The sequence below is a fragment of the Zootoca vivipara genome, chromosome 8 (genome assembly GCF_963506605.1).
Source record: "Zootoca vivipara chromosome 8, rZooViv1.1, whole genome shotgun sequence".
Classification (NCBI taxonomy): domain Eukaryota; kingdom Metazoa; phylum Chordata; class Lepidosauria; order Squamata; family Lacertidae; genus Zootoca; species Zootoca vivipara.
Window position 1 is genome coordinate 22,603,988 of NC_083283.1, and position 24,916 is coordinate 22,628,903.

Consider the following 24,916-nt stretch of genomic DNA (forward strand, 5'->3'; position numbering starts at 1 on the left):
GATAAAGAATTTGGATGAACATGAAAGAAAGCTTGCTCACTTGTTTGCAGATTCATACACCAAAGACATAAGGCAACATTCAATGTTATGTGAGTGGACTTCCATTCATGCAGTTGGACTTTGTCATCCCCCTTGTGTGTTCACCAAATCTTCTTCACATTGGAGCCTTTGGAGAAAAATATGCTCCAAAGGGTCTCACAATCCTTTGGAGCATATTTTGGGAGTGCACAAGGCACTGCAGTATGGAGGAGAGGCTGTCTGGTCACTCGAGAAGAAGCCTCTTCCATTGGTAGGTGACCACTATTGGAGGTCATCAAGTATCTTTAGTGAACTACAGAAAAGTTTCAGCTTCATTCTTCTTTTAAAATTAAGATTTTTTTTCTAAACTAGCAAATGTGTCTGATTCCTTCAACAGTGCATTGTCTACAAATATTTCTTCTGTGAAGTAACATGCCAGATGATTTACCCGTAGATTGCTTCTCTATTACCTTAAGTAATGTAAAGTTAACTTTTGCAAAACAAGTTTTAACATAAAAGAGCTGCGAGATCTTTGTTATGTTAACAGAAACTAAACAATCCCACAGAAGCTTCTAAATTTGTCTTAAATGCTCTAATCTCAGCGACAGATAAACAAGTAAAATGAAAACTCCAAAAAGAATGGCAATGTTAAGGAAGCAAGTTCTACCAGAATAAGGCAACTCTGTATGAATTAGGATCTGAGAACTGTAGCATGAGGTATCAACAAATTCAGAATGTGGCATTAGCATAAAATAATGCCTTGTCCTTTAGCACCTACCTAGATCAAAGAGCAACCATTTTTGGTCTTAATTATGTGGTTCCTCTTTAGCCTCTACACAATATGTTTTTTGTTTTGTTAAAATATAAACATTTAATTTACTCTATAACACTGGTTTCAGAAGTATACATATGTTATTCCTTACATATGGTTCTTTTGGAAGTGGGTTTAATTTGATGATTACTTGATATTTGTGAACGACGTAATTACTGCTTCCAAATCCATCTAGTCCACGCAGTCTTGATACACTCCGCTTTTGCTGCCCACATTCTACAACCAGCTTGTTATTCAATTATTGTAATGTAGCAGTAGCATTTTGCTTTTGTACTTTTGGAGGGTTCCTTTTATATCATATAGCCTCCAAGTCAATATTTAAAATTCAGACGAAAACAAAATTACATAGAAGCAGCATGGCTGCTGAAGGGGTGGGGGTAGGGTGGTAAGAATGGTATGGCTGCTCTGGGGCTGAACTGCGTAAAGTCCTGCCACTTCCTGCGAATCCACCCGTCTCCCGTGGAGCATGCTGGGCTGACAGTCCCCTGTTTCCAGCCACATTGCACCATGCTAGCTTCTGCTGATCCTCAAAGGGCTATATGTACAGCTGCATCAGAGAAGGACAAGAGGAAGCCAAAAAAGCATGTCAGTCCCTGACACCTCCCTCAGAGCAAAAGCACCTTCTTGCTGCCTCCTTTGTCCCCTTCAGTGTGTGTAGGTGATAGGAAGATATTGAGGCTTTATTTTAGGATTAACCTCCACAAACATCTGCCTCCTCTCCATCCCCACCCTACCTGTGTTTAACTTCACCCAAATGGTGAATTTAACTTCACTAGAGTGTTATATCATCCCAGGAATTGTGGCCAGCACTGGCTGGGAGGCTACCTCTAGAGAACTTTGCACCACTGCAAGCGAGTTTGGGCCTTAAGCAAAGTTTAAAAACAAGGAACATCCTCAAGAAAGAGACTACCTGCCTATAAAGTCCTATGGGGAGAGAAAGCAACATGTTAGGGCACAATCATATACAGCTAGGCATTTAGTGATGATTTGAACCTATGAGTCAACGCTTCACAAATGATCTCAAGATGGATAATAAAAATACAATTTAAAAACAAATAAGGATTATCTTAAAATCATAAAACAAACCCACAAAATAACAGAATAGCAGTGTATATTAATACAGAGGAAGGGAAAACACTGCTTCAAAAAAAGTTCTGGGTTAAGAGGTGCAGCTGGGACAATCACAGAAAAGCATACTGTGATGGAGCAAGATGCATTTCAGGGGTGTGGTCATTCCACAACCTGGGGGTGACCACAGAGAAGTGTCAGGGACTGGCTGGGCACTGAGGAGTGGTGGCTGGATTCTGGGCAGCAGAGGATGGAGGGGTTGGAGACTGACTTGGAAGAAGTGATCAGTGAACCGCGGGATGGGGGGGACGGGGACGACCTGTAACAGCCAGGAGATGAGAGGCAGAGACAGGAGAAGCTGCAGGATTGGAGAATGAAGAACAATTGCAGGAGTAGGGAAAGATAGGTTAGCCTGGTGTTTCTAGTGTTTAATTCAGTTTAATTCAAACAATTCAACACGATTCCTTGCAAAATAATTTTATAGCATTATGCATTAGGCACAGGCAATAGGCTTCCTGGTCTCCCTCTAAAACAATTCCATTCTGAATGTCAACATCTGATTTCTAGTAGGGATCTCTTGTGAAACACTAACACTTCCCCTTTCTGTTTATATCCTGCAAATATTTGCAGATTTATGGCTTTTCTTTTCCATTTGTCATTTCTTAGTCAAACTATATATATTTAGCTTCAGAAACCTTGATAATAAATCAGCCTAAAGTCCTGGATATTTTTTGTTGGTTTTCTTTGAACTTTTAGTTTGTAGATGCTTCAAAGGGCTGCCTGCTGGAGGAGGTGTTTGCAGCTTAGATAACAGAAGATGGCCTTCCTTTACTGGTGAAGGAAATGTGAGAGAGCTTCTAGCGGGAGCTGGAAAGCATATAGCAAGGGGAACAAATGTTTGGCTCTTTATTTCTTCTTCTGGCTGTTCATTCCTCAGAGAAGAAAAACATGGTTGTGAGAGGGAGGCAAGGGAAAACAAAAGCCCTCTGCCATAAAATAATTTATAACAACTCCCAGAGAAAGATAAAAGAAACGATCAAAATTCCTAAAGACACAGTCTACTACATAGTCTGTATGCTGATATGAAAGTTTAAAATGCAGTCTGAGGGTTAGTTAGGCATGGAGGGTTTTTTAATGGGCACTGCCAGGAAGCTTCCAATAAACACACATCATTTTGTTTGCTCCTGGATTCCTTGTAAAAGAATAGCTGTGTCAGGACATTTGCAGGGATACAGTGGTAAATTCTGAAGGACCTTCCCCACTGCCACTCCCCAGACACACAAAGAGTCAAAAGGGTGCTGTGGTATATAGCATGTGAAACTTGGGCTGCGGGGACCTGGGCTCACATCCTTGATAAGCCATGAAGCTTTACTGGGTGACTTTCTGAGCGAAGCCTTCCAGATAAAGAGATAATGTGTCCTTCAATAACACACATTTAGAATGCTGGCAAACACCGCTTTGGCAGATGACACCATCACTCTTGCCATGAGGAGAAAAAATACCCAAATTGCAATCCCCCACATCTCTCCACCCCTACCCTGTTGGGCATGCCATGTGGTCAGAAGTCAGCCCCATTAGAAGTGCTGGACAAGTGCAATTCTGCCTCGTATGTGACAGAGAAGTTTGAGACTTCAGGTCTGACACTTGAGGACTAGAGAGGAAACAAAGCAAAATTCCAGTTATAGATCCATCATAGCAGGGTCAGCAGCAGCCCACTGCAGCTGAAGGAGCAAAGGTCAGGATAGCTAGGAACAGCTGAAGCTAGGGGTAGCACCATTTTCATATCATTTACTCATTATTTTCACGAGAAGTCAAAATTAAATATTATTGTGATTCACAGTGATATAAAAGAATCCTCACTTGTTCTCAAAATGCACCTTATAATTATATACCATGATCCGAACACTTGTACTGCTTCATAGCTGACATTACCAGTTGATTCTGAGTAGCTTTAAAGCCCCCATGAACTTTTCTAAACAGCAAGTACGCACTTGTGTAACTGTTATACAGCCACAGACTCATACATCACATGAAATCTGCCTTTTTTATTTTGGCAAGAGACTGAGCCCCCCCCCCCCCGATTACAAGGCCCTGGGTTGTAGCCCACTCAGTCGAACTGATGAGAAGAAACAGTAAGTGCAAGGGTCTGAGCAAGGGAATAAAGAGAAAGGTTAAATAGTGAGTAGGGCTGGCATCCCCAAACTTTGGCCCTCCAGATGTTTTGGACTACAATTCCCATCTTCCCTGACCACTGGTCCTGTTAGCTAGGGATCATGGGAGTTGTAGGCCAAAACATCTGGAGGGCCGCAGTTTGGGGATGCCTGGAGTAGGGGAAGAAATAGCAAGGCTAGGAAGCATAGCTATAGAATCTAAGGGGCGTGGGATTACTATTTTTGTGACAAGTTACAAGAAAATAAGACCTCTCCTTTCTCTATAGCACAGAAACCAAACAACCTTGACGTGGTTCCCTAATTTAAAGCAACACAACTTGTTTGCTCTTTCTGCTGCTTCCCACCCAGTCTTTGAAGTGCTGTGTTGGCTAAGCTCCTCCCTCTCAGAACAGAACCCAAGCAGACACCAACCATAGTAAAACTGGGGTGAATATTTTGAAGTGCTTACAATGGATTGGTTTGGAAGCAGGTATGACATAAATCACTTCATGCAAAGGCATTAAATAACTATGTCCTGACTGACCAGCTGTTTCTATAGCAGAATACAAAATTAAGTGTTTTACCTTAAAAGGCCTATGCTAATTAAGAAGTGCATGAACTAGAGAGAGTATGTCATTCTCTGGACATGATAAAAGTGCTATGTATTTGAAAGTGCTGGATTTCTGAGCAGCACCGTCCCTAAATTAAAATTCTGGGCATACGCTCAACTTCATGATTCTATCCATTCCACCAAGATGGGAAATACTGCCTTGTAAGTTATTTATTGCAAATATTCCCATAGTATACTTGCTCTGAAAGCTAACTTCCAAAAGAGGCCCCATGATTGCAAAGTATCCAAGAAAAAGCAAAACGGTATGTCTTGTATTCGGCATTTCAACAAAAATAGAAACATTGCTGTGACACAGAACTGCCATATCAGGGTATGGCTCTTTCCCACATACAGCCTCTCCGGTCATCATCCCTTCCAAGCAACCAAGTCATGCAACTCCAGTAAATGTTACATCATTTGATATATCCTGTATATCCTGTATAAAGGAAGGAGACTGGGCAGTCCACTTTTCAGTTAACACATCTCCAGCTAATTCTCCTGGCCGCTAAAAAGGTGTTGCTTGCCTGCCTATGAGCAACTCAGTCCATTGACTGTGTCAAACAGCCAGTCAATCAAGGCCACCTGGATGCAAACATGAATATGGTAAAATGATGCACATATCCCATCCACTGAATGATCTGCCTTTCTGAAAAGAAAATGCATGGAGATGGGAAGGTGCTATCTTACCAAGGCAGATAACTGATTCATACCTCTGGAATCCATTACTGGCCAGAGGCAGAAGGTGGTGGTAGAAAGGATAAGAATGATACTACACAACTGGCCTCCTCTGCCGGACAGTTGTGGCAAGTCAAGTGTCAGAATTGCTCTTTTCTCTTGACACTTACCATGTTTCCAATAGATCAAGCAGACACCGCTAAAAACTTTCCTGTTTAGCAAGCCTACCCTGATGGTTAGAAAGCTGAGGTAAATTACTTATTTATTTATTTATTCTAACTTTTGTAGGCTTTAAAGTAGGCTTATTATTTTTTCTTGATTTTACTGTTTTACACTTTGTACACTGCTTTGAGGTTGTTTTTTAAACAATCAAGCGGTGTATACACTTTATGAAATAAATAAATACATGTCAAATTGATATTCAACCTCAATGTGTGATTTAAGATTAAGCCCACAACCCCCAATCAATCCCATGGCATAGGGTAGGGACTAGTTTCTCTTGAAATCTCGATGAATACTGTAGCTTTTTAGTATTTATTTTGTTATTACTGTAGCTAAAGCCGGCGTAGACCTGATCTAGATGGGAAACCACTTGGAACACCAGGTAAACTACTCTTAAGTATCCTGAAAGAAAAGGAAGATAAATAATACAATAAATGAAATACCTAAGAAATGTGCTTAGGGACTTATGCTGGCTGTTTGGCCGTAATAATAAACATCCATCCATCCATCCATTCATGTGTTTAGGGACTGGGGTTAAAACAAAGGACTTCAAGGACTAGGCTTGCAAGCCTGCCTATCTGAGCACCAGAGGTATGGATCACCGAGCAGGCCCATCAGAAGGATTATGTCAATGTGATTTTGGCAGTTTTACTGTTGCCAATAATTGGAAGAAGAGAAGAAAATCTTGAAAAGGAATACCCTCTCCCCTCAAATGATCTGGACACCATAAAGAGAGACCAAGGAAATATGTACCACAGAGATGTCACAGGGTTTTGTCCCTGCATAGATAGCATGAAGGAGAGACCCCAACACTGACGTGATGTTTTCAGTAGCAGCGAAATGGGAACACACATTTCCAGCCAAAACATGCTGAAGAGTACATTGGGGGGGTGGGGGTTGGCAGTATATGAACCATAGTAACTCTGAAAGAATGAAGTTACCTCTGCAGCTTTATTGGATGGTTCCAGTCCAACCATATTAGTCTGTATTAACTGCTGTAAGAGTTGTACTTGAGCCACACTGAGGAAGAAGTCCAGGCTTGTTGTCATATTCACTTCCAAAGAATGGCCGCATACTAAAATTTCCTGTGAAAAACAAGTTTGTAAAACAAAGTCAATGGATACCAGCTGTTTCAAGGCAATTATGTAATTTTCTTTTCTAACCAAACACAATGTAGACTATTTATACTCTCCAAACTGGGACTATTAACATTTTCTTATCTCTTCAGGCAGAAAAGCACTGTGCGCCATCTGTAAAAGGAAATCAGGTGGAGGAGTGGTGGAATAGCATACCACTAGGCTTCCAACAGGATATTTGATGATTAAGATACATTTTGTTTGTTTCATGTGTGAGGTCCTGTTTCTTTGTTGCATCAAATTCTGGGCTGCCAGAGACTCTATTCATGTTCTTGGCAGAGGACCACACTTCCCCTTTCCTTGCTCTCAATGACAGATATACATTGTGGAATACAAACTCATCTTGGTTTATAATGAAATTGTACATTGCAACCCACAAATAACCGACTTAATTGATTTGTAGCCGCCTGTAAACTACTGTTGACATCTTGGCAGAATTATAGTTAGATGACCATTATTTTATGGCTGTTGTTAAACACATAGGAAAAAGCTTTTGACCATTTCTGGCAAATTACTTCCGAGACGGAAAGAAGAAAATGAGCAGGTTTGCTTACTAAGCAGATGCTCACAACCCTTATCATGACATGTGCATAAGTATTTATTATTAATCTGTAGTAGGCCTCTCCCTTCCTCACTGAATTTCATCAAGAGAATTGATTCAATAAATAAATAAATAACCAAAACATTTACATTCTTTAACAAGAGCTACAGTAAAATTCAACTGTTACTTTTCATGGAATGCCTTCTCTACAGCACAGCAATTCCCTAGGTCATTTAACAATTTCCTTTAGATTTCATTTCCAGCACATTTGCAGTAGCAAGTCAGCATTGTGAGGATGGACCACAGCTCATCAATACACAATATCCCTTGAGCATAGAATGCCCCATAACCCCCATATTTAACCCCTGGCATTTATAGTGAAAGGGTCTCAGATAGCAAGGATAGGTTCCTCTTCCAACTGGGCTTAGAGCAAAGAGGGTGCTGTGTGATGCCTGTAAGGAACTGATGTGAACAGAAAGGAAGAAAGCAACTGGTTGAAGCAAAAATCAAGGAAGCTGCAAGGTAATGTAGAGGTGGCGTTCTGGTCTGGGGCTGTGTCTTAAATCAAAGACATGTATTTCAGGGAGGAATGTATAGAATTCAAGTGTGTGTGTGTGTGTGTGTTGGAAAGGATGAACCAGGCATATGACTGGACACGTGAAACTAAACTGACATGGAGCAGAAATAAACTAATTTGACCATCCCTGCTGCCAGCCTAATCCACCTCACAGGGTTTCTTTGTTGATTAAACAGTGTGCATGTGTGTTATAAATGTAATTAAGAAACACAGAAACACAGGCTAACATGCATACAATTACCATCTATTGCTTTTCTTAGCATACATGCAATAATCTCTATTTCTGACCTACACACAAGGATTTACAGAAGACAGAGCCTTTCGAAAAACATTTTGATAGCTAATGCTGGGTTTTTGTTTTATGATTAAACTCAACTTAATGTAGCATTTTAACAATTGCAAATATCTGCATTCAGAAAGATACATGAATCTAAAAGCCATGCGAGTACATCTCAAGTCAAATACCAACCTCTGTATGCAAATTCTCTGGTGAGATTACTTTTGTGAAAATGATGGCAGGAGCTGCAGTTATTCGCACTGTAAAGTCTGTCAAAATTGGAGTTAAAATAGCTCTTCGTTCTTGATGCCGCTTGATGCTAAAAGAAAAAGAAAATTTATAATAATTCCCATACCTTTAAAAAAACCTTTCATTAGTGGAATCATAACACCCAATTTCTCTACGTATTCAACTTAGATTACACGATTTTCACAACAGTCAGGGTTAACAGAATGAAAACTTTTATTGGGAGATATATTAATCTGGATGAAGCTCAGTTTGTCCTGGGACATAAAACTGCAGACCCAAGTAGGAAATTATTAAACATACCATACTAAACAGACTGTCTCACCAGTAGTGTGTTTATCATTAGATATATTTAAAGCATTTGACTGTGTAGAACTAAAGCACTTAATCAGAGTGAGAAGTTTTTTTGGATTTTGGCCCTAAACTGGTAAGAATATTGAAAAATATTTATGATATTACATCTGCTACAATTAGGATAAGTAATACAAATTCACAAAAATGTTAACTTAGCCTCAGGACAAAACCAAGTTGCCCATTATTACTCTTATTATTTGCTCTAATTATAGAACCCCTGGAAATAAGATTACACCAAATTCTAGCAAGAAAGGTTGCAACTAGCAATGGAATAGAATACATTCTGGGACTCCATGCTGACAGTACTGTTTTATGTATTGCTTACTGTACTCAATTAATGTTGTAAGGTTACTGAGTATAGAATTGGATACCTTTTTAAATGTCTCTGGACAAGGTAAAATTTCAAAAACTGGAAGTAATGTTCTTTCATATTCCCCTGGAACCTTCTCCAAAATATTACAAATATTACAAAGCTAGAAAAAAGCTTCAGATACTTAAGCATTCAGGTTGCCCATAACTGATTAAACAAATTTTATCGGGGGGAAATTATAGCAAAAGTCTGGAATATAATAAATATGGACATGCAACGCTTGAACAAAATGAAACTTTCTATTATGGACCAAACGCCTGAAATTAAAACAAATTCATATTTCAATCTGACACATTTAAAAATCTTTGCTGTACCATCACCCAACTGTTGGATGATCGGGGGGCCCAAATCTAAACAGCTATTACAATGCATGTCAACTTAGAACATGACAGACCTAATGTCTGGCAATAAGAGAAATATATGGAGCACATTAGAGAACTTGGTAATAGATGGTGTCCCTATAAAAGTAATAACTTTCAAAAAGCAAATTATGCTCTTTACGGTGGTTTACAAATCCATTCACACTTACAAAGTTTCAAAATTTGGACAAAATGGTCCAACGGCCTCTCACCCATTATTCCATTACAGTTCCACTGGTTTTTCAAAAATAAACATAGAGCCTTTAATATAGATGTGTGGAAAGAAAATCAATGGTAGTATTTGAAATATGTTTACAAAGATGGACTACCGCTTACCATTAATGAGATGGAAAATCAATTGGAATATAATGGCTATTAGGCTACAATTTAGGCTCTTTTTAAACAAATTCCCAGGTTAAAAATGGAGTCATGAGGCAATTAATGGTTTATGGAAAATAATAATAGTGGATGGAAATATAATAGCATAAGGATTAATATCATCTTTGCATAAATCTATTATAGAGTTGACATTTTCAGCCCTCTAGTATCGTCACATTGGTTGATATTCAGAGAAAGGAAAGATTGTTCACTATTTTACTATATATCAGTACCAATTTCCTAATCATTAAAATGGTCTTTTAAGGTTTTTTTTTAATGGTTTGATCTAGGAAGATGGCTAAACAGGTATTAGAATTAATGCAACTATAAAGAGAAACTGAGGACAACTTTGTCTTCAAAAGTGAGGTGTCCATTTCCGTGATCCCAAGGAAATAAAATGAAATAAACCTGCACTTTCTTTATTAAGTCTTCCACACTGTACTGTCCTTAAGGGTTCTGCTAACTTGACACAGCTGGGTACCATATGAGCATCCTCAATAAGGAACGGTGTAATGATGGTACTATGACCACACTATGTTCACTCCAGGATCCACTTAGGCATCTGTTACATATTTATACCTTTTTCAAAGACAAGACTTTCAGAAATATTAAAGTAGCTGACCATCTTAGTATACCTTAAAGAACATCTGTTTAGAGTAATAGAGAAAACAAGAAAGCTGTTATATGTCCACAGAAAATAATTATAAGCAGAAATAATGGAGAAATACCAGCAATCACAAGTTTGGTTACATAAGTATATTAGTTGGGCCTTTGGTTACATAAGTATATTAGTACAGCCATTCTAAAGAAGGAGAGTAGAAACCAGATCTCTCCTAATTTCATCGATGCAACAATCATTTTAGTTATTGGGAAGCACTAAAGTTGTTTTAAAAAAATTATCAGAGAAGTCTAACAAACATTTTTTACAGTAAGAGAAATGAAATACATGTTTCCTATTGAATAGCTTATCATAGTACATTCAAGCCTCTATGCTGAATCCCATGAAGACCTGGACAATTAAGCATCCACGTGGATTTTGCAGGAAATATCAGGGCACAGGAGCTGATGGTATCCTTTTATCATAGCTGTCCTATGAAATCCACTTGGATTTTCCATTCCAGCCATATGTTTTCCACATGTTGCACATTCCCATGGCGGTGTGTGGGGAGCATGTTTGAATAGGTTCTCTACCATTAGATCCCAGAGGAATATTTAGAACTTTCCATTAGAAATTTGGCACCCATTGAAATAAGACACACAGGGACCTTAGTAAAGCCCATACACTGTGTTTTTAAACCTAAAACAAAGACAATGGCATTCTGCAAAGAAGGAGAGGTGATTCATGTTCCCCTCCCTTTTAAGAAATGTGTATAGAGGAATACACCGTGTTCTAATTTTCTTACATTTTGGCCATTATCTAGTCTTTCTGATAACAGCTAAAAGCTCAAATCTGCCTAAATCGTTTAAACTACTGTCATTGATCCAGTCCTTAAGTGGTTCAACTGAAGGCACCAAAGGAGTTTTTGATGTTTTACATCAAGAGTTTCAGTTATAAATATCAGCACATTTTACTTCATCTAATAGATAAGAGCAGTGAATCATTTGCAAAGCTTTTAAAGGCTCTTTAATTTTTCAGAGCATCTGATAGGGGCCCCACCTGTGGTTTGTTTTTACAAACGTACATGCTATACAGTTATCATGATTATAGCTAAAGTTACTGTGGAATCAGCATTTCCTTTGCAAACTGCACTTTTGGGGGTTTATAGGATGACTCGTTGCAGACTGAAAGTTGAAACAAAGTCTCCAGCTCTAAAAAGTCATTAAAATTATATCATTTTAAAACAAAATTACAGTTAACATTTATGATTTATAAGAGTCAGTGTGATATTCTAAAGTCTGTTAAATACAGTGTTCAACATCTTGTAGTTTCCTAGTGTATGTTTCCACTGGGTTGGGTTCCTTCATGTCTTCTGACGTCTACTCTGTTGCATTATCTCTGCATATTTATAATATATTTATATTGCTGGGCTAACTCAGAATCCTGATAAAAAATTCCTTCCAGCAGCACCTTAGAGACCAATTAAGTTTGTCATTGGTATGAGCTTTCGTGTGCATGCACACTTCTTCTGAATATGGAAGAGATTGTTCAAGACAGTGTGAACAGCTTGGATAGCCATGATAAAGAAAACAGAAACATAACTAAACAATACTAACTATAATTCAGGAATCAAAATGTAGTGCTTTAGTTTCATGCAAAACAAACAAACAAACCCATTTATCCCAAGTCTACCACGTTATATCTCCCATGCAGATGTAACAAAATGTCACCATCAATTTGTCACACTATAGCCCTGTGTATACCATATACTTGTACTGTACAACGAATGGATTTGGGAGCAAAGCTCCAACCTTAAACCTTAGCACAATTCGGTATTCTGTTGTGAATGTAAAAATGCAGGTTATGCTGGTGTTATCCATACTGTACATTTTTGCAGGGTAGAGATTTTGCAGACAGACAGGCCTGACATAAACTGTGTTCACCAGGCACAATCCCAACTCCCTCCCCCAGCACTCATTCTGAAAAGCATGTTAGCTGCACAGGGCTACTGTGACCTCTAACTGGAAAAAAGCATCAAAGTCTATTGTAGCAATATAATCAAAATGGAACACTAAAAATGGAAGATGTCAAAGTAACATTTATAAGTAGACTTGAGCTGGAAGCCCTCTTTTGCATATCAACAAATCAGCAGAAATTTGTCATTTCAGAAATTGCAGCTGTTTTCATTTACAGAAGCACAGAAACTGGTTTGCAGCCAACAAAGGGGGAAACTCTTTTTGTCCTCTGCCGGCTTAAAAATGTCTAAACTGGTTTTGTTCAAACTTTGTAAAAGAACAAAAGGGTAACAACTCTGTTGTTCATAGACTGGAAATGTGTATGCCAGGTTTCAGCCTGGAGTTATATTTTATGGCCATATTATAAGCTATTATGGAAATATAGACATAACTTTATCTGCATGGAAATTACAGTGCAACAGTGCTACAAAACAAAAATTTTAAGTGTACTGTTCAGATCTCTAGCTCACGGGAAACATGCTTGCTAGGGAATGCAAACACACTTGAATGTACAAACAACAGCATGCTCAGCTGAAATATGTGGGATGTTATTATCATTAAGGTTTTTTTTTGCTAAAGAACACGAGCCACTATTTTTCCACTGCTTTCTTACCTACTAGCCATATTCCACTCAAGTGCTGGATTCTGAGAATTCCTTTCATTCTCTGGCACTGTCCTCCCTTTACCATTCTCCTTCTCTGGCTTCAATTGATCCCACTGAGCAGTACCAATGTTGATTGACTGGAGGTCTATTTGATACTGTCTGTCTTCCACCTCTGATCCAGGATCACGAAGAATCCCCAAATTCAATGCTCTCCTACAATGACAAAAAATAAAGAGATAATAGAGAGACGTTGCATTTTTTTTCATCTCTGAGATTATGGACTGGAGCAAGTCTCAAGGCCATAATGTGGGCAGAATGTCTAAACCAGGCATCCCCAAACTTCGGCCCTCCAGATGTTTTGGACTACAATTCCCATCATCCCTGACCACTGGTCCTGTTAGCTAGGGATCATGGGAGTTGTAGGCCAAAACATCTGGAGGGCCGCAGTTTGGGGATGCCTGGTCTAAACAAACTGTAACTTAACAATAGTGTTAATTATTAGGTCAATGGCTATTAGACCCTGGGGCTGGACTCTCCTTCTTTGGAGGATGAGGTTGGTGATTCAGAGTGGGAGGTGTAAATGGCTTTAAGGTCACGCCCAGAAGCACCTTCTCTATTGAAAAGGCTTCTGGACTAAGGATGTCATATGGTCTTCTCTGACTCATCTCAGAAGTCCCAGTACAACCAAATTCCCCTCTGTTCCACTGCATCCCTTTAAATGAAGAAGCATCTAAGTGAAGGTGCAGCCAGCTACTGAGACAAAACTGCAGCTCCTAAAAAGGCTCACTTGGAGAGCAATTGCTGTAGAAACATTATGTGAGCTCTGCTCTCATGTAGCATTCAGCCTGAGTCCTGCACAGCTAGAGTGCCCTTGTTTTGCCTTATCTGCCTCATCTTGCCTCTGTTGAAGTCAGTATGTGCATGAGAACAAATACTTGGATCCAGAGTTTGTATGCTAACCCTCTACTCTGCCACATCTCAAAATTAACGAGGGGAAATTGCCATCTGATTCTGGACTGCCCTTTACATGTCAGCCACAGACAATGCTCAGCCCTGTATCAGAGTAGAATGGAACAGCTGCCCCATTTGTACCCAGCGTAACAGACAAAAGTTGAGTTCGGAGACCTGGGATGCATTTTAAATTGCTGCAAAACAGGAGCAAGACATGTATGTGCTAGTAAGAGGGGGTGGAATTGAAGTGAGGAGCTCACCTCTAAACATCAGATGACTCTTCATCAATACCCTAATACACATGTTCACAACAATAAAACACAGTCATAATGTATTAAGAGTGAGAATAAAGCAAGGGATGGCTGGCATTTAGTCCTCCAGATGTTGTTGGACTACAGCTCTCATCATCCCTGACTACTGGCAATGCTGGCTGGGGCTGATGGAAGCTGGAGTCCAAGAACATCTGGAGGATCACATGCCAGCCACCCCAAAACAGAGTTAAACAACCCAACCAACAGCAAAATTAATTTACAATTAAAATAAATTAAAAGCCTGGTGAAAAATAAAACTGCTTGACTGCTCATCTAAAAAGCATAATAATGATCCAGTCAAATTTCTCGTTGGGGGGGGGGAGTTACAGATCCCCATCTCATATTACCAACATAATCCCCTTGGCAGTGAAACAGATTAGGGCCTATGATGATGTTTGTAAATGATGTACAAGTTCATTTTCCTTCTGCTACATGGTTCAGGCCAAAAGCACACTGGGACAGCTCAGAGAATTGAGCTAATGTTCTCTGGGGCACAAGAGTAGATGTTTCTGTCTCTCACCCCTGTTCCAAGATCCTGGAGATTTTCTTGGGACTTTAAAATCCAGGTGAGGCATGACCCAAGGCAATCAGTGGCCCCTCTGAACTTTACCCTGGTCACATTCTGCAGCATAAGAACATTATAGAAACTAAAAACTGGACTGTAAGGTATGCTAAAGACTTCCTGATCCCTGTTGTAAAAGCTTCTCTTAATCACTGTGACATATTACATTAGACGTACAATTTATTGTATCCAATACGTTCTCTACCGTTCTCTTTGCAGGTGGCATCAGAGAATAAACTAAAAGCCTACTATAGTTGGTAAATAATATACTAATGTAATACACCCAAAGAAGACCTTAAGCATGTAACAGGAAACATAACTTTGATGTTTTCCTTTTTAAATTGATTTAGTCTGGGTCAGGCATTTTGTATGTTTATATAAGACACAGCTCATGTTGAATCAGTTATTACTCACTGCTGAATAGGCATAATTCAGAGGTTCATTGTAAGAAAGTCAAATGTATTCCCTTACAGGTCAGTTGAGACTTATAAAAGGCTGCAGAAACCAAAAATAAAAAATAGAAGTTTTGAAAAAGGATATAAATAATAGTGATGTATGGCTTAATCGCATTTATTAAAGGAAGCCTTACTTTCACACATTTCTCTTCACTCCAAAGCTAGGGGAATATTCATATTATATATTGGGAATGTCTGGCTCTGAAGGTTATTGTTCGGAAGCTTTGGTTTCCTGGGTGACTGGGAAAGCCACACTCCCACCTGCCTCACTCAGCATACTTTACACAGGGTTGTAAAGCTAAAACATGGGCTATGGATGCACTGTAACCTGCCCTTAACCAGGCTCCAGAGACCGTGTATGCACATTCTTTAGGGTCATGTGATTTTCCTCTCCCCAGTGGATTACTGCCCTCATATTCAAAAAGCAGTTCAATAATCAGGTGCAAGCACTTTTCAAAAGGAGGGCAAATGCTAGCTTCCATGTGCTGTGTTTCCCATCCTGTATTTGAAATGTTCTTGCTTGTGCCCAAGAACCAAAATGAACTCAGGGCAATTTGAAGAGCAATTCAGAAACTTGAGAAGGTGTCTATGGCAATACAACCCTTTAAAAGTGTTAACTGCACAAACTGCCTTTTGTTTTCTGGCTGTTGGAAAAAAATGCAGATTGAAGAATTATACATTTTTATAATGTTCAATTAAACCAATTACTTTTCAACAAAAATGTCATATGCTTATTCTATACATGACAACATTCCCCATCTTCTTGAGAAATACACACGAAGCACTCTGCCATCTTCCACCAAAAACATGTGAAATTTAGTGGAAGACCACCACTGGTTAAGTTAATAATCAACTGCCGCTTTAGCAAAATAATTTATTATGGTGCAGTTGTCAAAAGTGTGGACTTGCTTTGCCCTGTGTATAGGTCTAAATGTGAATAATTACTTTTTTTAAAAAAATCAAGGAACAGGCTGAGACATCAACTTTTGTTCTCAGTTTCCATTTGTAAAATTGTAAATGAAAGCAAATTTCATTCAACCATCAAAGAGTGTCAGTGCTAAGCTTTGGACAGAACCGACATGAGGCAGCAGTACTATTAATAGTAATTAGACTCCCCCCCTTTCCCTTTAAACACATTAGTAGTCATTTTAAAGTTGCATTAGACCCTTTGAATATGGTCTATGGCACTGGTGAGGGTTTGTCACCCATTTCCCCCTCCCCCACTTGCTATTTTCGGGCAAACAACAGATAGAGGTACTACTTGGATATTTGAATTTCTTCCATGGGAAAAATAGGGTGTGGGTGTTATGGTGGTGAAGTAATTTTAATCAGGAAAATGGTGAGGGGACGCCGACGACATCTTTAAAATCCTATCCCAGTGCTACAGTATTGATACAAATTAGGCGCTCCTGCTGCTATTGTTAACACTTTTGAAAAATGAAACATCTTATTCATAGATGCCACAGGTTGCATCTTGTCTGGCAAATAATAATAATTTACTATTGATACCCCACAATTTCCGAGCACAATTCAAAGTGTTGGTGTTGACCTTTAAAGCCCTAAACGGACTCCAGTATACCTGAAGGAGCGTCTCCACCCCCATCGTTCTGCCCGGACACTGAGGTCCAGCGCTGAGAGTCTTCTGGCGGTTCCCTCGCTACGAGAAGCCAAGTTACAGGGAACCAGGCAGAGGGCCTTCTCGGTAGTGGCACCCACCCTGTGGAATGCCCTCCCACCAGAGGTCAAAGAGAACAACAATTACCAGACCTTTAAAAGGCATCTCAAGGCAGCCCTGTTTAGGGAAGCTTTTAATGTTTGATTTCTGTATTTTAATGTTTTGTTGGAAGCCGCCCAGAGTGGCTGGGGGAACCCGGCCAGATGGGCGGGGTATAAATAATTTATCATTATTATTATTATTATTATTATTATTATTATTATTATTATTATTATTATTACCCCACCCATCTGGATGGGTTTCCCCAGTCACTCTGGACGGCTTCCAGCAGAATATTAAAATACAATGATTCATCAAATATTAAAAGTTTCCCTAAACAGGGAAAGGCAAATGAGCCACCAACTGCATTTGCACCAGCATTTTACACAGAAGTGGAAATGGTACATAATTGTTTTTCACATAATAATGTTAGTGTTGGTATAAACCCATATTCCAAGCCACCTCTCATGATACAGTTTTGGCATGGAGGTCACATTGATCTGAGTCTGCATAGCAGCTGCCTCGTGCCACAAGTCAATTTAATGTGGATCTATTCAATGTATAGACTAGCCCACACTACACAGTTTGTGTTCATGCAGCATCCAACTAGGGGTGGCTAATTTTATCTGATCCATATTTTTAACTGACCTAAATTTGCACCTCCTAGATTAAGGCATGAATTAGAACGTAATTATCTTTTACATTTTGCACTTCCCTGAATTTTGCAATATAGTGCTCAGCTCAAAAAATGTACCAAAATGTGTATGAATATCCATTTAGAAATGTGTATGTTGAGGGGGAAAAGGTAAAAGTGCATTTTGTGACAAAATAATCATATAAATATTTAAGTATTATTTAAAATACTTTTCATAGATTCTTTTAAAAAAACAAAAACCACCCCACCCCACAATGCAGAAATGTGACAGAAAGGGCATTATGAATAAGCACACTATGTGAAACTGACATGGAGCAAAAATAGATTAATATAAATTCTTGTGCATGGCTGCTTGATTTACATTAAATGATTGGAAGCTGGCAGCAACCAAAACACAGAGAGTTCCAAATGGCTTGCACATGACAGCTGTACTATGAAAAGGGGTCTAAGAGGCTCTCAGTCACAGTTTATCTTAGAATATTAATATATTAATCTTTGAAAAATAACACTGAGCCTCTTCTTTGCATATTCATCTCCACACCCAATGAACTTTATAAGCCAAAACTTATAAAGTTTATAAGCCACAAAACTTATAAAAGAATCAGCTTAAGGGCAAAATATGATAACTCTTTCCCCTGTAATGATGGCAGGTGAATGCCACTATAATGTGAATTTGTTTTCCATTTAGGAAGGTCAGCTTTAATGAAATGGACCACAGCATGGTCAGAATTGATTGTAGTACATGGATCCTACAAAAGCCACTGAACACATGAAAGGAATTACAGTAGACCACACATCAAACGTTTTGGCCTTGTGCTTCCTTCCTCTTATCCTAGTGGCAGGAAATGCACTACATATCCCGTGAGGTGACCAGACATTTAAAAGTAGTGCCTTGTTCCAAAAAGCTCTGTGTACAGTAATTTACCACAAATAAGCAGAAGACCGTTTTCCACTGCAGTTGTCTCTTAGACATATATCTGGAGCACAATAGTGAGGAAAAAAAGGTAAAGTATGGCAACTACTGTATATATTTTCAGACTAAAAGCGGGGAAATGTAAAAGTCAACTAAGTTTCAGCTTTTTGCTGTGTTAATGTGTATTCTGCCTGGTAATTTTAAAAAGTATCTGTTTCTTGTTTAAATGCTCCAACAATAAATTAAAGTGAGAGTGAACATTTTAATACTTTTTTGTGCTCAGAGAGAATAATGTTGATTTACTTTTTACTGCAGGACTTGTTCTAAATGTTGATTTGATAGCTGTGCAAATGATGCATATTCATAATTCTAAATGGAGGTTTCGTGATATGTTTGGATGATAAAACATTTCCAGCAGTCACAAGAGGAACATAACTTTTCTAAATAGACTCAGAAAGGATGACAAAGAACAGGGAGTAATGTCAGCAGCAAGAAGAAATAACTGGTGCTAAAACCAGATGTAAGAACATAACACATTCTTTATTGATTTGTTTTACGGGTTAAATAATTTTAGCTCCAAACTCAACATTGCCTGTCTGTAACAGGACACTAGGTTCTGGCTTTCTAAAATATTACACAAATATTTGGCTTACCACTAAACTGAGGCAAACAACCTCTTTCGGGTTCTACACCCATTTTCATTTTGGCATACCTGGCACTCATTGGTTGCTGAAGGCTCTGTTTGTTTAGTGGTACAATACCTCAGCCTTATCAGGTGCTGTATATATTCACCTGGAAGTACTGAGGTTGAGTTTCACTGAACACAAGCTTCCTATTTACTCTGTGGATGTTATTTTGATGTCAGATGAAAGACAGAACATCCATAGTGTGTTTGATAAGCTGACATGGGACAGGAGTTCTTTTTTCGCTGTTGTGTCAGTTTATCAAACCCATACGTGGATATCGGTCAAATCCTCCAATGACCACACTGAAATTATTTGAATAGATATTTTATACTTATGATATGTACTGTGCTCTCTATAGAAACAGGAAAAATATATTACACACATTATCTCTGTACCATTCTAACTTCTTATGCAATTGTTTGTACAGTATATAGTGGGGGAAAATAATGTAGGGGGGTCCACATTAGTTAATAACTGCATTCATAATAACTGCAATCATAAGGAGGACTGGAGTTTATGATGTGAACTATATTCTATTGGGGGGGGGGGAGAGAAACCCAAGTTGCTATAGTTTCACACTTTTATTGTATTATCTGTTGAACAGCATGCATGTCAGAGTTTCCATAGAAATGTGGTATTTCTATATTAAATGTGATACAAGCCAGGTTAATAACAAATGTGGAATTCTACCTAGTGTTATCAGCATCTCAAATAAAGCAGAAAAAATGTCAACATATTAAAACACCCATCCTGAGGTATATTATAATCTACAGTTTTTTCACCCTACTTCAGCAGCATGTGGGGCCTTACGCTCCTGCCAAGCTGCATCAATCAACTATCCTTTCCCAAAGTTGAAATGCAATACTCTGCTACATTAACAAAACTAACATTTGCTCTTTCTTCAAAGTCTTGTCTTCAGCTAATGCTTGTTCTAATGAATCAGTGGAATATTAACCACGGAAGACTGCATTGACAAAGAAGGAACAGTAACAAAAGTAAGATACTCTATTCTTATTCTTATTCACATGTTTTAGAGATGATAACTTTTAGTAAGATAGAAGTGTATGCTTGTTTTGCGAGTACTATACTGGTATGCTAGCCTTAGTCTCAGAATTCAGCAGAATGTACATGCTGTGCTTTTTGACAATTAAATGTAAAAATCTGTGGGAAATTATAATATACTGTATAGTGTATACCCAAAGAAGCCAGGTGGGTGCCAAGGTGTACAGAATCACAGTCATTTCAGAGAAACAATGTATGTAAAGCATTTGATATACGTCTGCAAAACATTATATTCCTTTGATTTCGAGTAAAAGCTGTCTGCTTTCAGAGACAAACAAACCAGTAATAAAAATATTAGAAGTTACCAAGCCTTGGGAAAGACTGAAGGTTTAGGTTTAGGGATATAGGCCCTCAAAGAAATCTGCACATAAATATTCTCTGAAAGGGTATGGACAATGGGGTTGGTCTAGAAGAGAAGGCAGGGAGAAAGAAATGAAAGCCAAATATATTCCTTATGATGAATGAGTGAACTGGCAATAAAGAGTCCGAGACAAGAAACCAGAAGGCAATAGTCATTCATCTCAGCCTTCCTGAGTACTTGAAGCACTGTTCATGTATTATTTCAGTAAAGCGTACAATAAACCTACAAAGCATGTCAGAATTATTAATTTTCTACAATGTGCCACCCCCACCCCCCGAAAAAAAATTGCCACTTGCTTCTCAAGAAACAAAATAAGACAAATTTATACTGTCTATTGAATTCCTCCTTTTACAGTCATGGATAAAGCTATTTAAAGCTATTACAAAATCAATACATTATGGCAAGTTACCCTAAATTTATGTGTAATAAACTACAAATTTGGGCAGTTATATTTTTTCAAAAGTCTCTTGAATATGGTATATATACTTGCATTTGACCTTGTGATCTGCATATTTAATTTTACATCATTACATTCCAATATTGCTGATGGGGGTCTGGCGGAGAGCTCATGAAGGTGTTTGAATCATATTTAAAACCTTTAGTTGTCAAGATTTGCTATGCATAACAAAGCAGTTTTGTGCCTTTCAGTGCTGTTTCAAATTTCTTGAGAGTTCTGAAACTCGTATTAACTGCAGCTTTTGATAATTAGATTGCATTTAGAAATATTACCTGTTTAGAAATATTGCGATATTATTTAATTGGATGGTATCCAATGCTCCAATTCTGCTAGCACAAGAGACTTGTACTAGTGGAATGGAATGTCCCCCTTCTCTCCTCTCATCTGCAGCCCCCTCAAAATCAGCTCCAGAGGATTGGGGACTCTCTGAAGAAGTTCCCGGGGCGCATGGGTGGAGGAGAGGAAATTGAAGTGATCACTTTGGATATACCAATTGCTTTTGCAGAGTAATACACAAAGTAATGGGACCCAGGTGGCGCTGTGGGTTAAATCACAGAGTCTAGGGCTGCTTGCTGATCAGAAGGTCAGCGGTTCGAATCCCTGCAAGGTGGTGAGCTCCCGTTGCTCGGTCCCAGCTCCTGCCCACCTAGCAGTTCGAAAGCACATCAAAGTGCAAGTAGATAAATAGGGGCCGCTCCGGCGGGAAGGTAAACGGCATTTCCATGCGCTGCTCTGGTTCACCAGAAGCGGCTTTGTCATGCTGGCCACATGACCCAGAAGCTGTCTGCGGCCAAACACCGGCTCCCTCGGCCTATAGAGCGAGATGAGCGCCGCAACCCCAGAGTCGGACACGACTGGACCTGATGGTCAGGGCCCCCTTTACCTTTACCTTTGCACAAAGTAATAATATATACTGCCATAAATCACTATACAATTAGAACACAATAAAAATAGTTTAAAAGAACTTTACATTACAGAACATACATCCCAAGTGTCCAAAGCCAGGGCAAAAAGATGCATCTTCAGCATTTCCTGAAAAGTGCATAATAAAGGCCCTGGATGCATCTCAATAGGAAGACACTTCCACAACTTAGGGGCTGCCACAGAAAATACCATCCCCCAGGCCACCGCCCACAGAGATTCTGATGGCGGTGGAACACCCAAGAGGGCTCCCTCTGCCAATCTCAGCACCTGGGAGGGTCTGTAGGGAAGCAGGTATTTGGGGCCTCAGTTGTTTAAGGGCTTTAAACTCTAACAGAAGCACCTTGAATTGGGCCCAGAAACGAACTGGCAAGCGGTGCAGCTGTTTCAAAACGGGACATCTGAAGGGAACGCAAGCCAGTAATCTGGCCATTGCATTTTGGACCAATTAAAGTTTCCAAGTTGTTTTCAAAGGCAGCCCCATGTAGAGCACATTACTGTAATCCAATCCAGACCATGGAATACAATGGCTATGTCATCTCTGTCAAGCAGTAGCTGATTAAATAGCTGTAGCTGTAGATGAAGAAAGGCACTCTTGGCCACTAAGGCCACCTGAGCCTCCAGTGATAGTGTTGATTCTAGGAGCATCCACAAACTGTGGGCCTGCTACTTCCAGGGGAGTGCAATCTCATCCAGGGCAGGTGGCCTCCCCACCTCCCAGGCATCCAATGCTCCAATAACACTTCTGCCTTTTCCGACTGATGAGCTATATGCATTAAAAGTTATTTCCAATAATTCTGGACAGCAGATATGAGAATGTTTAATACATGTATTTACAAAAACCATGGATGGTGGGTGACATTTTAAAAGGCATCTCTAACTCCTCTCACAAAAAAAATCATTACAACTCATTTTATTTGGATACAAATTTATGCACATTTAACTACAACAGTAATCCGCTAGTATTCCATCATCTATTTGTCAACACCAACTTAGTATGACTATCCCACTGCTGTCCACCAATCCCTCCAAAATTACTACTGAGTAATGACTGCACAATTGCACTGCCATATGTTGCCAGATTAAGTATCTAGCAGCAAAAAAAAGCAGCCTATAAGTTCAGCTCTTGGCTTCTGGGGCTCAATGTTTAGGCTTTCTTTCAAACCAGCAAAAGCTGCAGCAATGTGTTTGAGGTCAGAGCAGAAAGTTAAGTTGCTCATCCCCTGCACAGCCTTGAAGAGCCTTCAATTTAGGAGATGGCTGTAGCTTGCTGCATTCATCCTGAGGTCACGCATGTCTTTGCAATGGCATTGGGCAGAAGAGAAGGCAAGCTCTTCACTCTGATCCTTGATGAAACCCAATGCTCTTATCCAGGGCTCTAAGGATGCACTATCCTCATGCATCAGGAGGCCTGGTCTCACATGCAAAGAGGCTCATGGAAGTGGTTTCCCCAACTGATTTTACATCATCCCTATGGCCATTTGTTCTTTCTTAATTTGTAACATGCATGCATAATACTTAAATACCCTTGACATCACTTGTTTAAATTTCTTACAGACAATGGCTGTGACCCAAGAGATTATGCCACTTGGCTGTTTAGCAGAAGCAATAAAACTGGGACACTACACCCACCTCTAATTGTTTGAATATCTATAGACAGGATTTCAACTCTGTTTATCAGGCTATACATGCATAGACTCAGCAGCTTGATAAGGAAAAGGAATTCTAGACACAGGCATCATGCATATATACAAAATTCCTAGCCAGCAAAGAATATGCATAGGGATGTTTTCTCTGCAAACATAAACTGGACTGGCCAGTGGGATGAGATGGGTGGGTCTCTGTTGTTCTCTCATCTCTGCTAGTATCAAGAAGGAGAGTGGCAAGGCAGCACAGAGCTCAGTGTGATGCAGGTGTAGCAGTGGTGCCTATGTGACACTGTGCCCATACGATGCTAAGCTCCTTGCTGCCTTACCTCTCACCTTCTCCCTGTTAGTACCAGCAGTGAGACAAGTTGTTGAGAAGATGGGAGAGCAACACAGTCCCTCTCACCCTGCCAGCTGCTACTGGGTCAGGCATTATTGTACAGTAAAGCATGATTAAAATTCCATTGATATCAAGGGGACCAAAGAACTGAGTGTGATCCTATGCATATTTACTCAAACCTAAGTCCTACTGGGTTCAATTCGACAGAGTTCTTGGTAACTGCGCTTAGGACTACAGCCCTGGTTCCAAACATGCAACTACAGTGGTGCCTCGCAAGACGAATTTAATTCGTTTCGCGAGTTGCTTCGTATAGCAAAAAAAAAGTTTTGCGAAGCGGCTCCCATAGGAACACATTGAAGTGCGGTTTCCCATAGGGAGCCTCGCAAGACGGGGAAAAAATTCATCTTGCAAGGCACCCTATGGGATGAAAAAAAAATCATCTTGCGAAGCGCGCCATAGGAAACTTCGTCTTGCAAGTCTTCATTGAAATTGCAAAACGCTTTCGTTTTGCGTGTTTTTCGTCTTGTGAGGCATTCGTCTAGCGAGGTACCACTGTATTTGCAAAGTATCAAATACCACCTGAATGAAAAAGAGCTTTCTTAAGGAGTAAAACAGAAGGACAGATTCCCAGCAAATATCAAGCAAAACTAGAAAACATATAGAAAACATACTTTTTAAACCTGAATAGTTAAAAAGTAGTAAAATGGCAAGCAGCAAACTCTTCAGTCATTTCCAACAGTATTGTTATGGTAAATTTTGGCAGCAAGAGGGAAAGTATTCCTTGAAACTTATTTCCTGCTGCAGGAAGCCATAGTGTACACCATTGCTTTTGTGACTGCCAAAGCCAAACAC

General features: G+C 39.4%; 1 protein-coding gene across 5 annotated transcripts in view; it reads right to left on the reverse strand.

The window, feature by feature from the left end:
* Positions 1-24,916, reverse strand: part of VPS13B (vacuolar protein sorting 13 homolog B) — a 358,159-nt gene that overhangs the window by 124,640 nt on the left and 208,603 nt on the right. For all 5 annotated transcript variants that reach the window (XM_035126123.2, XM_035126121.2, XM_035126124.2 and 2 more), the window contains exons 31-33: positions 13,040-13,243; positions 8,299-8,425; positions 6,517-6,660 (exon numbers count right to left, since the gene is read on the reverse strand). In XM_035126123.2, the coding sequence (XP_034982014.2) occupies positions 6,517-6,660; positions 8,299-8,425; positions 13,040-13,243 (475 nt within the window). The remainder of the gene's footprint in view (positions 1-6,516; positions 6,661-8,298; positions 8,426-13,039; positions 13,244-24,916) is intronic.